Source organism: Amblyomma americanum, chromosome 10, assembly GCF_052857255.1.
Source record: "Amblyomma americanum isolate KBUSLIRL-KWMA chromosome 10, ASM5285725v1, whole genome shotgun sequence".
Classification (NCBI taxonomy): Eukaryota; Metazoa; Arthropoda; class Arachnida; order Ixodida; family Ixodidae; genus Amblyomma; species Amblyomma americanum.
This window is the reverse complement of record NC_135506.1, coordinates 118,459,290-118,471,468: the sequence shown is the minus strand read 5'-3', so window position 1 is coordinate 118,471,468 and position 12,179 is coordinate 118,459,290. Positions and strand designations below refer to the sequence as shown.

At 46.6% G+C, this 12,179-nt stretch overlaps 1 protein-coding gene across 1 annotated transcript in view; it reads left to right on the top strand.

The window, feature by feature from the left end:
- The first annotated feature begins 885 nt into the window (after positions 1 to 885).
- Positions 886 to 12,179, top strand: part of LOC144106978 (uncharacterized) — an 87,916-nt gene continuing 76,622 nt past the window's right edge. The window contains exons 1-3 of the mRNA XM_077639949.1: positions 886 to 927; positions 4,700 to 4,732; positions 5,540 to 5,572. Coding sequence (XP_077496075.1) covers positions 924 to 927; positions 4,700 to 4,732; positions 5,540 to 5,572 — 70 coding nt within the window. The 5' untranslated portion in view covers positions 886 to 923. The remainder of the gene's footprint in view (positions 928 to 4,699; positions 4,733 to 5,539; positions 5,573 to 12,179) is intronic.

Sequence of the window (12,179 nt, the reverse complement as noted above, 5' to 3'; positions counted from 1 at the left end):
ACCCAGCACCTCCACCAAATGTTACGTGGCGGCCATCCGAAGAAAGAGGCACGATGATCGATAGCAATGAGATGATTTAATGGCGGCTGGCCTAGCGCGAGCGCTCCTGCCCGCGCCACTGTACGGTTCGTCGTCTTCTTCGTCACAATATCAGCTTGTTGGGTTCGTGCCGTTGTGACATACCAGGGCTCCAAACACCAAGAGAGTTTAAGGGTGCCCAAGCATGATGCAAGGTGCGATTGAAGGCAGTTCACCGAACTTATTTTTGATGTGGCAAGAGAACTCGTAAGATTTTAATCCCACCAATTTTTTTCCGAAGTGTCGCAAAGCATTGCTGCACGTAAAAAATGTCTGAAGTGGAAAATCAACACAGGCCTAAGAATTTCCTCTTAACACAGTTTTAAGAAACACCGTTTAAATTAAAGAGCTCTCCTTACGCTTAAGGATGCCCTATGATTTGTCTTGAACACGATATAAAATAAACATGTGCTTTGTTGTCAACTTTTAAGGGTTCAAAACTTAGTCTTTGCAGGGATTAGAAGCGCTTTCGCGAATGGTGTGTGTAGAAAGCACTCACCGCTTGCAAAGCCTCTCACTCTGCTCTATATAGAAATAATGCAATTTTCTTGAACTTTATATTATAAATCCTGCTTTGCTGCCAGATTACTCCGTCATTTTGTTATGAAGCCTATGAAATATACTCATGCACCAAACAACTCATACAACTCATGCGCCAAATAAATTCTTAATGAATTAGCGAAACCACTACTCTCATGTGGCTCCCATTTCGTTCTGCCTCACTGATGCCAGAAAGGAAGGAAAAGAAGCGTATGTGTGCGCCCGCGAGTGAAGAAAAAAAAGACATTTTCTCGTGCCTCACGCCAGCTTCGGTCCTTTCGTGTCGCCTCGCTCCTTCGTCGGCAATGGGTGAGCAGCAGAACGCTCTTATTTAGTGCTCTAATGATCGCGGACATGCGAGTATTGGCGCAAGCGGTATAAGCACCCCATTTCGCTCGGGCGAGCAACTATTTACCGGCTTGTGGAGAAAACATGAGTGGACAGCCCATGGACTATCCATAGCCTATACGAGATGAGCTGAAATATCCGTTAGCGCGAATGGAGTGTGGCATACGGGCTATTTCTGTCCCATTTACGAGTAGCTGCTGGAGCACCAGGGCGTTCTTTTTGAGGCTTGGTCGTGACAGTGACGCGAAGCACGATGGCGTCTTACGTCTCAAATCAACTCATAGGCGATGAGTGACGCATAGTGGAGTGTTCCTGACAAATTTCAACTAACAACGGTTCTTAAAGGTGCCTTTGCAACGCACAGCATATGACTGTATTTGTATTTCACGTCCATGAAAATGCGGCCGCCGAGGCCGGCATCCGTCAGAATGATTGCCGGATTAGGTAGCCGGTAGTGTTTGTTGATTGGCTCGCTGTAGTCATATGACGTGCATAGCCTCCCTCTTGAGGAAGAATTTTTTGTGTTTGTTTTTTAAATATAGAAAAAAAACTGGAAAATCAATATGTCCCCTGGGAGGGTCACGCCTTTGGGTAGTAGTCTAACATTCCTTGAGTTAGGTTTGATTGCCGGCAGCTTTATGTACAGGGTATTCTTCCAGGAAAACAGCTGGAAAAAGAGAATTCCGGCTGTGTCGTTTCATTTGCTGTGTGCCGTGATGTGACCGAAATCAACCAATGTAGTCAAACTGCCGGCAAAATTCTCTGTGGGCTATTTTGGCGGCTGCCGACACAGTAGTCTCGTCCGTAGTTTTATACTAACCAGGCTGCACAACTCTGAAATAGATACTCTATGATGCACTGTCGCTATACGTGGCGCAGCTAACTCCTAAGAAGGGCTTCGCACCGCAGGTAAATAAAAGATGGAGAAAGTGTGCAAGAATCAATGAATTGAGAAAGGGCGCCTGCAAAAGACGAAGTAAACTTAGGTGCCTCCTTCGCAATATGCAACAGCAATCGCGTTCAATCTGTTTTGTGATTGGCGTAGCTTTATTTGTTCTAAGCGAACGATGCTGTTTGTTTAACCTCTGTCTAGCGGCATCTTCTATTATTTCCCGTATACTCAGAAGTTTGCATCCTTCCTGTAATTATGCAGAGTCAAATAATTTCCCATAGCTGCCTCTGTACCGCTGTGATAACAATTCTGACGTCATGGTGCTGATTTTCTACCTCAATGAACTTTACATTAGTATGTTTTAAAGGATAAATGGGGACAGACTGATGCTGGCTTGCATCGATAGGGTAGCGCGTTCTAATCATAGCACCGCTTTCCCGAAAACAGATATTTCATAAGCTAGACAAAACCAAAAAAATAGCAGACGGTTTGGCATGGCTAGGCGCGGAATCTCATGCAGAAGGTCCTTACGTACTATAGGCACTTAACATGAAAAATGCGCTTTACCTAAGGTATTTTATCGGAGGGCATTAACCATGAAGGCTGTCACCCTAAGTACCTTTACCATAATGTCTTTATCCAAAGGTATTTACCTGAATACATTTACTTTGAAGGCCTTCACCCGGCCATTCATCCAGGCTGGAGAAGTTGAGGTTGTTGCAGCTTCTGGTGGGGTTAGCCTCGCGGATTCTGCCGGCAATTGCTCCAGCGTAAACACACTTAAATGCTGAATATAATCCACAAAACAGGCACATACCTGACATCTGACTGGTCTGCATAGCTCTAAACATAATCACCTAGAAAGGTCAGACGTCACCTCTTGTTGTCACCATGTAGAGTCCAGATCCGAGTCCTGGGGGAATTTTAAAAGAAGGCTTGAAGCTTCCTTTCTACACGACTGTTTCCCACGCGGGCAGACAATGTCTTGAAGGGAACTGCGAGAGACCCGTGAATTCTTGAGGGGAGCGAACGACACACACATGTCCGCGTTTGTAAACTGGACAGTATCACCGCACACACCACATGTGGAACACAGCGGAGGCGATGCTTCACCCAGGTGAAGGCCTGCCACAAAACAGGCCTCAGGGACGTACGTATGCCCGAAATCGGAAAATGAGTTCGCATGTAAGACACATGCGTCCACACTTGATTTTTTTTCTCGATCCGAGACGCTTCGCAGCACCGCCATTCACTTCAAAAGGGTGGCAACCCGTCCTGTTCGCTAAGGACATCACGAGGTTATACGGACTTGTGGGAAGCTTTATAAATCGAAATTTAACGCATATAAATGCGCGTATTGCTCCCATACAAACGTCAGCACCGCCAGAAAGAGCCAGGGGCTCAATTTTTACTGAAAAGAATAATTGGACGGAGTTCTCATTGTATCATTAAACGCTAAACCGATAACTACAGACTAGGCTTCCTCGGCAGTACATTTCGCTGAGAACTGAGCGCTCACTTAATGCAGGCGGGTAGAGGAGGTACGGTAATTTGGGATTTCCACAAAATATCACTTATAACTCGCTTTGTGCCAACAACTGTGACGCCTGCCGCATGCGCTGTGGTTACCCGTAACGTGGGCCCTGTAGGCGTTCAGCCAGCTTTATAATGGCCACATGTATATTAAAATTATTTTTCGCCATCTTTGCGGATCATTGTCGTCCCGCTAGAGTAACGCGAAAACGAAAGATATGTGACGCTGTGCTCAATGCAGTTTCGAAGGTATTCTAGATGTCCGTGCACACCTACTCCCATGCTTTTAAAGCGTGCTTACGTGATTTTAAAGCGTTTTTACTACACGTGCTTTTAAAGCGGTTTTTACCATATACTATCTCTAGGTGTCTTGTTCACATTGCGTATGTGCGCTGTTTTTTTGTGACTGTATAAATGACGTGCTTCTTCCCAATAAAAAGTCAGTTGTAAGTTCAGCGCTGGTTTGTGTGTCTCGTCTCCTACTTGGTCTGTGTGTGCTGTTGCGCTGTTGAACCACCACTATGAGTAGGAGAGACAGAAGGCGACCCTCAAGCACAACGTGCGGTCCACGTGGCACGAGTTTTCGCACAGCTAGTGCAGCTAGCATATACCCAAGGCCGCCCAGCTCACGCGTGTCCGCACGCGAAAGGTAATCGAAAGAACGCCGTCAGGAGACGCGTCACCTGCAGGGTCGCGGTGCGTCTTTCGATAAATCGAGAGAGCCGAGAATTTGGAGTTCGGTATACTACGCGACCACTATCCTCTTGCACAGTATCTTCAATGGAACAAGCTGTGTGCTCGAGCTGGCCTATAATTCAAGATAACCGGGTTCGATATGTTCCGGCTCGACTGTACAAGCTTCTTCTAGAAAGAGAAACCGCCAAGTTTCGACAAAGACTGCTCGCGGTAGATTACTAGAAAACGTCTTCTAACCGCATGGTGGGAGCTTCGCTAAATCAGTGAAGATATAAATTTTATTAGTAATTGTTCAAAACGTTAGCGGGAACTTAGGAATTTTTCGGCAGCCTACGCTACTTGCTTAGGCTGCAAAATCGGTAGGATTCAAGCTTACGCGGTCTCCCAGAACACATATTATGTCAGGGAACTATCACGTTTCAACCTTTTGCTTTCAGCGCGCCGGACTGTGGTGACTAAATTAACGAACAGCAAGGAACTGCAGTGCACAGCATAATTCTTTGGAAGAAGTATGGCTGTACATGTGTAAACCTGGGAACCTTATCATTGCCTGATGTCTGTTTCCCTGTGGGTGCGTAATCACCTGCGCTATTCCTTAATTTCTTTTTGCAGGTGAATACTCAACGTTCGGTACCACTGCCTCCAGTAAGTTGTTGTAAATGCGATATATATTTTTTGTTGCAAGCAGACGAGCATTCATATCTCGGGGCTATAATTTTAATAAGCATTCGGAGGGTCGGCCCAAGTTCCGTCTGCCGGTAGATACTGGAAGTTTGCAACCTGCCCACCGGGTTAGAAACTTATAGTTTGCTTCCTACACGAACTTAATACACTACATCGGATATAGCGACCTTTCGTGTGTTAAGTTCGGAAATACCGAATTTGAGCATGCCACCTCGGGTATATCGAACTTTCGTGTGTTAACCTCGGCTATAAGAACTTTCTCGTGTTGATCTCTGATATAACGAACCACGGATATAACGAAAGTTTGGCTGCTGACGCATTCAATGATCCACCGAGGACCGCCGAAGAATTTTCGAATAATGTATTGCGAACGGCATGGGCCCAAAGAAGCTGCTTCGTCAATGCGAGCACTATATTTACCTTGTTAATAGAAAAAAACTACCAACTGCGAGAGAACTGTCCAGGAGCTCGTGGCGTTTCATTATGCCGTGAGGTGGAGACCTTGAAGAGCTTGCGTGCCTTCGGCATTTAATTCCGTGTGTACCTCGTACTGCAATTGCGCCGAGTTTTGAATCTTCAGCATGGCGTCGCACTAGACTACGCTATTTGAGGAAGCCACGCAGCGCGTGAACTGCAAGACAGAGCGTGCACCGCAGCGAGAAGTTTAGCAACAGGCTGCAACTGTGAAAACTCAGTTCTGGCAAAGCTTATTTGTAGGATTATGGGCGCATGTCTTGAACTACCGAACGCTTTTCCGTCTTTTTCTAGGTCAAGCTTCTTCGTTTGATGTCACTGCCACAGGTATACGTTTCACGTTACATGCCGTATATAGTCACTCAATATGATATTCAAAGTCACTCCCTCCGTAGCATTTGATCGTTTAGGTCAGTAGAAAGTCACCAAATAAATGAAATGTGTACTAGCGGCGCGGGATAATACTGTTGCACGTGATGCCCATATACGTAGCCCCCCACCCCCCCGCTTTTGGACGCAGTCTTAAAATTGCTATTGAATCTTAAAACAAAAGCAACTCCTGGGCCTGACGAAATATATAATTTTTACATGCTGAAATGGTTTCGCTCTCTTTCTTGCCGTCATTTTTCGTGCTTCTCTTTTCTCTTCGAGTCTACCACCCGATAGGGGTCCGTCTCCTTTCCACACACAAGACAGGTGATTCCGCATTCTTACTGTCCCATATCGTTGGCCTCATCATGCTGCAAAATTCTGGAACATATCATAGCCAATTACATTAAAATATTTCTTTATGACAACAACAAATTCCCAGCATAGATTTAGCAAAGGCTTTTTTACAGGCAACCAACTCTTATCTGTAATTCACAATTTCGTTCAGGTTCTTAACAATTCCGGCTAAATAGATGTCATATTTGTAGATTTAACAAAACTTTTGGTTTAGTTCCGCACAGTAAACTTATCCATAAAGTTGAAACTGTCGGTCTTCCCTCTTTTATTGTTAACTGGGTTTCAGCTTATTTACCTAACCGATTTCAATATGTTAGCATCGTAGTACGCTGTTCTAAAAAAACTTCCAGCCACTTCTGGTGTCCCACAGGGCAGTGTGCTTGGGCCACAACAATATATATATATATATATATATATATATATATATATATATATATATATATATATATATATATATAAGAAAAGAGTTGAAGTACACTTCAACTCTTTTCTTATGATACCAGCAGCAGTCGAGGAAGTTTTTCATCGTAGCATATATATATATATATATATATATATATATATATATATATATATATATATATATATATATATATATTGTTACGTGCTTTGCACGCACGGGGGTTTATTCAAAGAGGGGACCGGTCGAAGCAGGATGGAAGCAGGAAGCCTAGCAGCGTCCTTCAGCTCTCTCTTTTTCTTCCTCTTTCTCCGCGGGTCAGTCCTTCATCTTCTGCTTCTTCCGTCGAGGTTCTGTGGAAGCACGTTACATTTCCCTCCTCGCAGACGATGCCCGTCGGGCGAGTTAAACAGACCGTCTGGGATGGAATCGCTTGAGGCGGGCTACATGCACCACCTGAGATTGGCGTGACCGTCGACCACTAGCAGTTAGTCGTGCTATAACGTAATTAACGTCACTTATGCACTCCAACACAACAAATGGTCCAGTGTAGTGGGATAGCAGTTTCTGACACAGACCACGCTTGCGTAGAGGGGTCCACAACCACACAATGTCACCAGGAACATAAGAAACTTCTTGGTGTTGGACGTCGTAGCGGTTCTTGGAACGCTCTTGCGAAGATAAAATTCGAACGCGGGCAAGCTGGCGAGCTTCTTCAGCTCTGCAGAGTGTGGTCGCAAGAGAAGGTTCATCGTGGATGAAAAATGGTAGCATGGTGTCAAGGCCGCAGCGAGGCGAGCGAGCATAGAGCAGGTAAAAGGGGCTGTAGCCAGTTGTCTCATGTTGCGCGGTGTTGTACGCATGAGTGATGAACGGGAGTACGCCATCCCAGTCCTTATGATCTGCAGCGACGTACATGGCAAGCATGGTGGTGAGCGTACGATTAGTGCGTTCTACCACACCGTTCGTTTGGGGATGATATGGCGTGGAGTGGCGAAAACTGCAGCTGCTGAGGCGGAGAAGTTCTTCAACAACGTCCGCTGTAAATTGACGTCCACGGTCGCTAATGAGAACTGCAGGAGGGCCGTGCCGAAGAATGACGAATCGAAGTAAGAAGTTAGATACTTCAGACGCAGTAGCAACTGGTATCGCGGCTGTCTCACAATAACGGGTTAAGTGGTCTACGCACACAAGAATCCATCGATTTCCTTTAGAGGATCGTGGGAAAGGTCCAAGGAGGTCAATGCCAACTTGCTCAAACGGGGCTGTTGGAGGTGTGATTGGCCGCAATTTGCCCGGTGGACTTGAAGTCGGCAGCTTAAAGCGCTGGCATTGCACACAGCTGGCTACATAGTGCTGGATGGTTGAACGCATGTTAGGCCAGTAAAATCGTTGTTGTGTGCGGTGGAGTGTGCGTGTCACTCCCAAGTGCCCAGACGTGGCGTCGTCGTGCATCATTTCAAGAACTGTGATGCGTAGGCTTTCGGGTACGACAAGAAGCATGCGTGCTCCTCCAGAAGCGAAATTCTTCTTATAAAGCAAACCGTCGCGAATGCAAAAAGTATTCTTTACAGAATCTTGAGCGGCCTCAAACAAAGAGGTTAATGTTTGGTCCTTGCGTTGCTCAGTTCGAAAAACTTGAAGATCGGGGAAGGCTTGTGAAAGTGACGACAAGTATTCATCAAAGTTGTCTGCGTCGTCCTCAGTCGTTAGAAGCGGCAAACGGGAAAGACAATCGGCATCTGAGTGTTTACGGCCGCTTTTATGCACAACAGTGAAATTAAATTCTTGTAGGCGCAAAGCCCATCGAGCAAGCCGGCCACAGGGGTCACGAAGACTCACTAACCAGCAAAGCGAGTGGTGGTCGGTCACGACGGTGAAAGCATTCCCGTACAGATAGGAGCGGAAGCGCTGTACAGCGAAAACAACGGCGAGACATTCTTGCTCAGTAACCGTGTAATTTCTTTCGCTCTTACTCAACGAACGGCTGGCATATGCTACCACGTGCTGATCGTGACCATGGCGTTGTATAAGTACAGCGCCGATACCGATACCACTTGCATCAGTGTGCACTTCAATTGGTGCAGATGGGCAGAAGTGGCGTAGGATGGGGCCCGAGGTCAAAAGAAATTTCAGATGCCGGAAAGCTGCGTCACATTCGCTGGTCCAATTGAACGGTGCATCTTTATGCAGCAAACACGTGAGTGGGTAAGCGATGTCCGCAAACCTAGCTATAAAGCGTCGAAAGTACGAGCAGAGCCCTAAAAAACTCTGCAGCTCTTTCACTGATTGAGGCACCGTAAAACTTTTGACAGCTTCAATTTTCTTTGGATCTGGTCGAACACCTTCTTTATCAACTAAATGACCAAGAACAATTGTTTCACGGTTCCCAAAATGACATTTCTTGGAATTGAGGATAAGGCCAGCTCGTTCCATGCAATCAAGCACAATATCCAGACGGCGGTTGTGCTCACTAAACGTTTTGCCAAAAATTACAACGTCGTCCAGATAACATAAACAAATTTGCCACTTGAGGCCACGCAGGATTGTATCCATGAACCGCTCGAATGTTGCAGGTGCATTACATAATCCGAAAGGCATAACGTTGAACTCGTAAAGTCCGTCTGGTGTAATGAATGCCGTTTTTTCCCTATCTGCAGCGTGCACGGGGATTTGCCAGTAGCCGGATCTCAAATCAATAGAAGAAAAGTATGAAGCGGAGTGCAGACAATCAATTGCGTCATCTATACGTGGAAGCGGGTAGACGTCCTTCTTCGTGGCCGTATTTAAGCGACGGTAGTCAACACAGAACCTCCATGTGCCATCTTTTTTCTTAACAAGGATAACTGGAGCCGCCCAAGGACTGGAGGATTCTCGAATTATGCCTCGCTTTAGCATCTCTTGAACTTGGTCATCTATTAACTTACGTTCAGTGGCTGAGACTCGATAGGGCTTCTGGCGTATAGGAGGTGCGGAGCCGGTGTTGATCGTGTGATGAATACGACTGGTAGGCGGTGGTGTTGAATCGTCTTTGGCAAAGTCGAACACGAACACGTGTTTCAGAAGGAGTTCCACTAGAGTGCGACGCTCGGTTGGGGAAAGAGCCTGATTAATCATAGCCTTAACTTGGGTCTCCATATCTCTTTTCACGTGCTGCTCACTGACAGAGTTGGTTAACGCCGCGACGAAACCTGACACACCTTCCTCGAAACGGGCGAGTTTGAGGCCCCGGGGCAACACAGCTGGCTCTTCAGAGTGGTTCACTGTCCACAGCTCGGTACGGCCTCTCACCACGGGAACGACGCAACGAGGCACGACGATACTCTTCTTAGAGCAGGCGAGTGTCGTAGGCTCTACCACAGCTTCAAAAGATTCGCACTGATTGTGAATAGAGGAAACCCGCACGGATGCTGCAGAGAAAGCTGGTACAATAGTATCTTCTTCCACCGCAAATGCTCCAAAATCCGGTGTCGAGTTATCCACAAGAGCTGAAAGTAACGAAGAATTCAAAGCAACTTCTCCCGTACGACAGTCTAAAGTTGCACCACACTCTTGCAGAAAATCAATCCCAAGAATCACATCATGCGTTGACCGTGGTAGCACTGCGAATTCTGTTCTAAACGTTAGACCACCAATAACAACATCCGAAGCACACACACCAAGTGGAACCAAAGGTTCACCACCGACACCACGGAATAACGCTGCACGGTCACCACTAAACATCACTTTCCTACCTAAACGATTCTTAAACCTCAAACTCATAACGGATACGGTAGCACCAGTGTCCACAAGAGCCATTGTTTTCACACCATCAATAAACACTTCCAGTTTGTTCTTCAACATAAACACGGGCAGAGGTAGATTGGACGTCATCGACTCGCCGGCGGCCTCACCTCCATCGGCCGCGCCTCCTAGTTTCCCGGAGGCGGAGGGGATGCACGACGTCGAGGAGAAGGTGACCGCCGTTGGCGCTGAGGTGGCGGCGTCACACTGCGGTCAGATGCGGGTGATGAACTCCGCAAATTGCTCGGACGGTACGGGTCCCAAGCGGACGTTGGGGGTCTCTGCTGCGCGGTGTGCAGTTGCCCGTAAGTATTCGCCGGGGGTTGGCAGTCTTGAGAAGTTGGGAAACGACGGCGGCAATATCTAGCGATATGCCCTGCAATGCCACACCGGTAGCACAAAGGTTGAGAGCGCCAGCGACCGCCATAAGAGTCCTGGCGAACAAAGTCGCGACGTTGGCTGAAGCCAGGATCTCGCTGCTGACGAACCACGTCTTCTGGGTAGGTGGGCCTCCTTTCTGTCGGCTGGTGGCGATAACGTTGGGCAATGTTCCGATCGTCCATGGGCAAAGTGCCGTTGGGTGAAGCCCACGGAGTCGACAGGGCGGCAACATCTTCCTCCGGTGCAGAACTGTGCCGCAGATATTGTGTGTGGCAGAAGGTATCCCGGGATCTGGACAATTCCTCGCGCACAATCTCTCGAATCATATCAGCCATAGAATTTGGAGGACTGGCTTCAACACTGGCTATAGAGGTGACATTGGCCAATCTTCCGAATTTAGGGGTGATTCGACGCAGCTTAAGAGCTTCAAATGTTCTTCAATGTTCTATAACGTCAGCGGTGGTGCTCAGGCTCTCTTTGCTAATCAGGAAATTGTAAACATCTTCCGCAATTCCTTTTAGAAGGTGGCCGACTTTGTCTTCTTCAAGCATTCTGGAGTTAACTAGCTTGCATAACTTTAAGATGGCTTCGATGTATGCCGTGCAAGTTTCTCCGGGTACTTGCGCGCGGTGAAGCAATGTCTGTTCCGCACGCTTCTTCTTTGCCGATTCATCCCCAAAATTTTTCTTTATCTCGGTCGTAAAGGTAGCCCATGAACTCAGTGTATCCTCATGATTGTCGAACCAGTCAAGGGCAGTGGCGGCAAGGAAAAACACAACGTTAGCCAGTTTAGTAGCAGCGTTCCATCGATTGTATTTGCTCACCCGCTCGTAGTGTTTCAGCCACTCGTCAACGTCCTCTTCAGGTTTTCCAAAAAATGTGCGGGGCTCTCGATAATGTGGCCAGTTGTTCGCTGTGGATAGCCCGGGTTGCTCAGCATTGTCGTCTCCAGGCATGTCCGATGGCAGTGGTGGGAAGCCTGCGAGTCTACGGCTCCTTCGGTAGATGGAATGCTCCGTGGTCGATACCCGGCACCTCTCACCAACCTGTTACGTGCTTTGCACGCACGGGGGTTTATTCAAAGAGGGGACCGGTCGAAGCAGGATGGAAGCAGGAAGCCTAGCAGCGTCCTTCAGCTCTCTCTTTTTCTTCCTCTTTCTCCGCGGGTCAGTCCTTCATCTTCTGCTTCTTCCGTCGAGGTTCTGTGGAAGCACGTTACAATATATATATATATATATATATATATATATATATATATATATATATATATATATATATATATATATATATATATATATATATATATATATATATATATATTATTGACATTACTGACATCATCACTCATCATGTTCAAATTATGTTGTTTGCCTACTATTGTGTTTTCATCCCTTTTTATATATTGTTCCCACCCGGCACCTTTTATGAGTCAAAGAATATCAGTGCCTAGGAGTAACGCTAACGATTAGTTGGAATAAACATACTGACACCGTATGCTCTTCTTCGTTCCGTAATCTCTGCTTTCTCAGGCACAAGCTAAAAAAGCTCCTCCTAACGTTAAGCAGTTGGCATATAACACCATGATTAGGCCAAAACTTAAGTATGCATGCACTGTTTGGGATCCTCACACAAAGACTAACATTA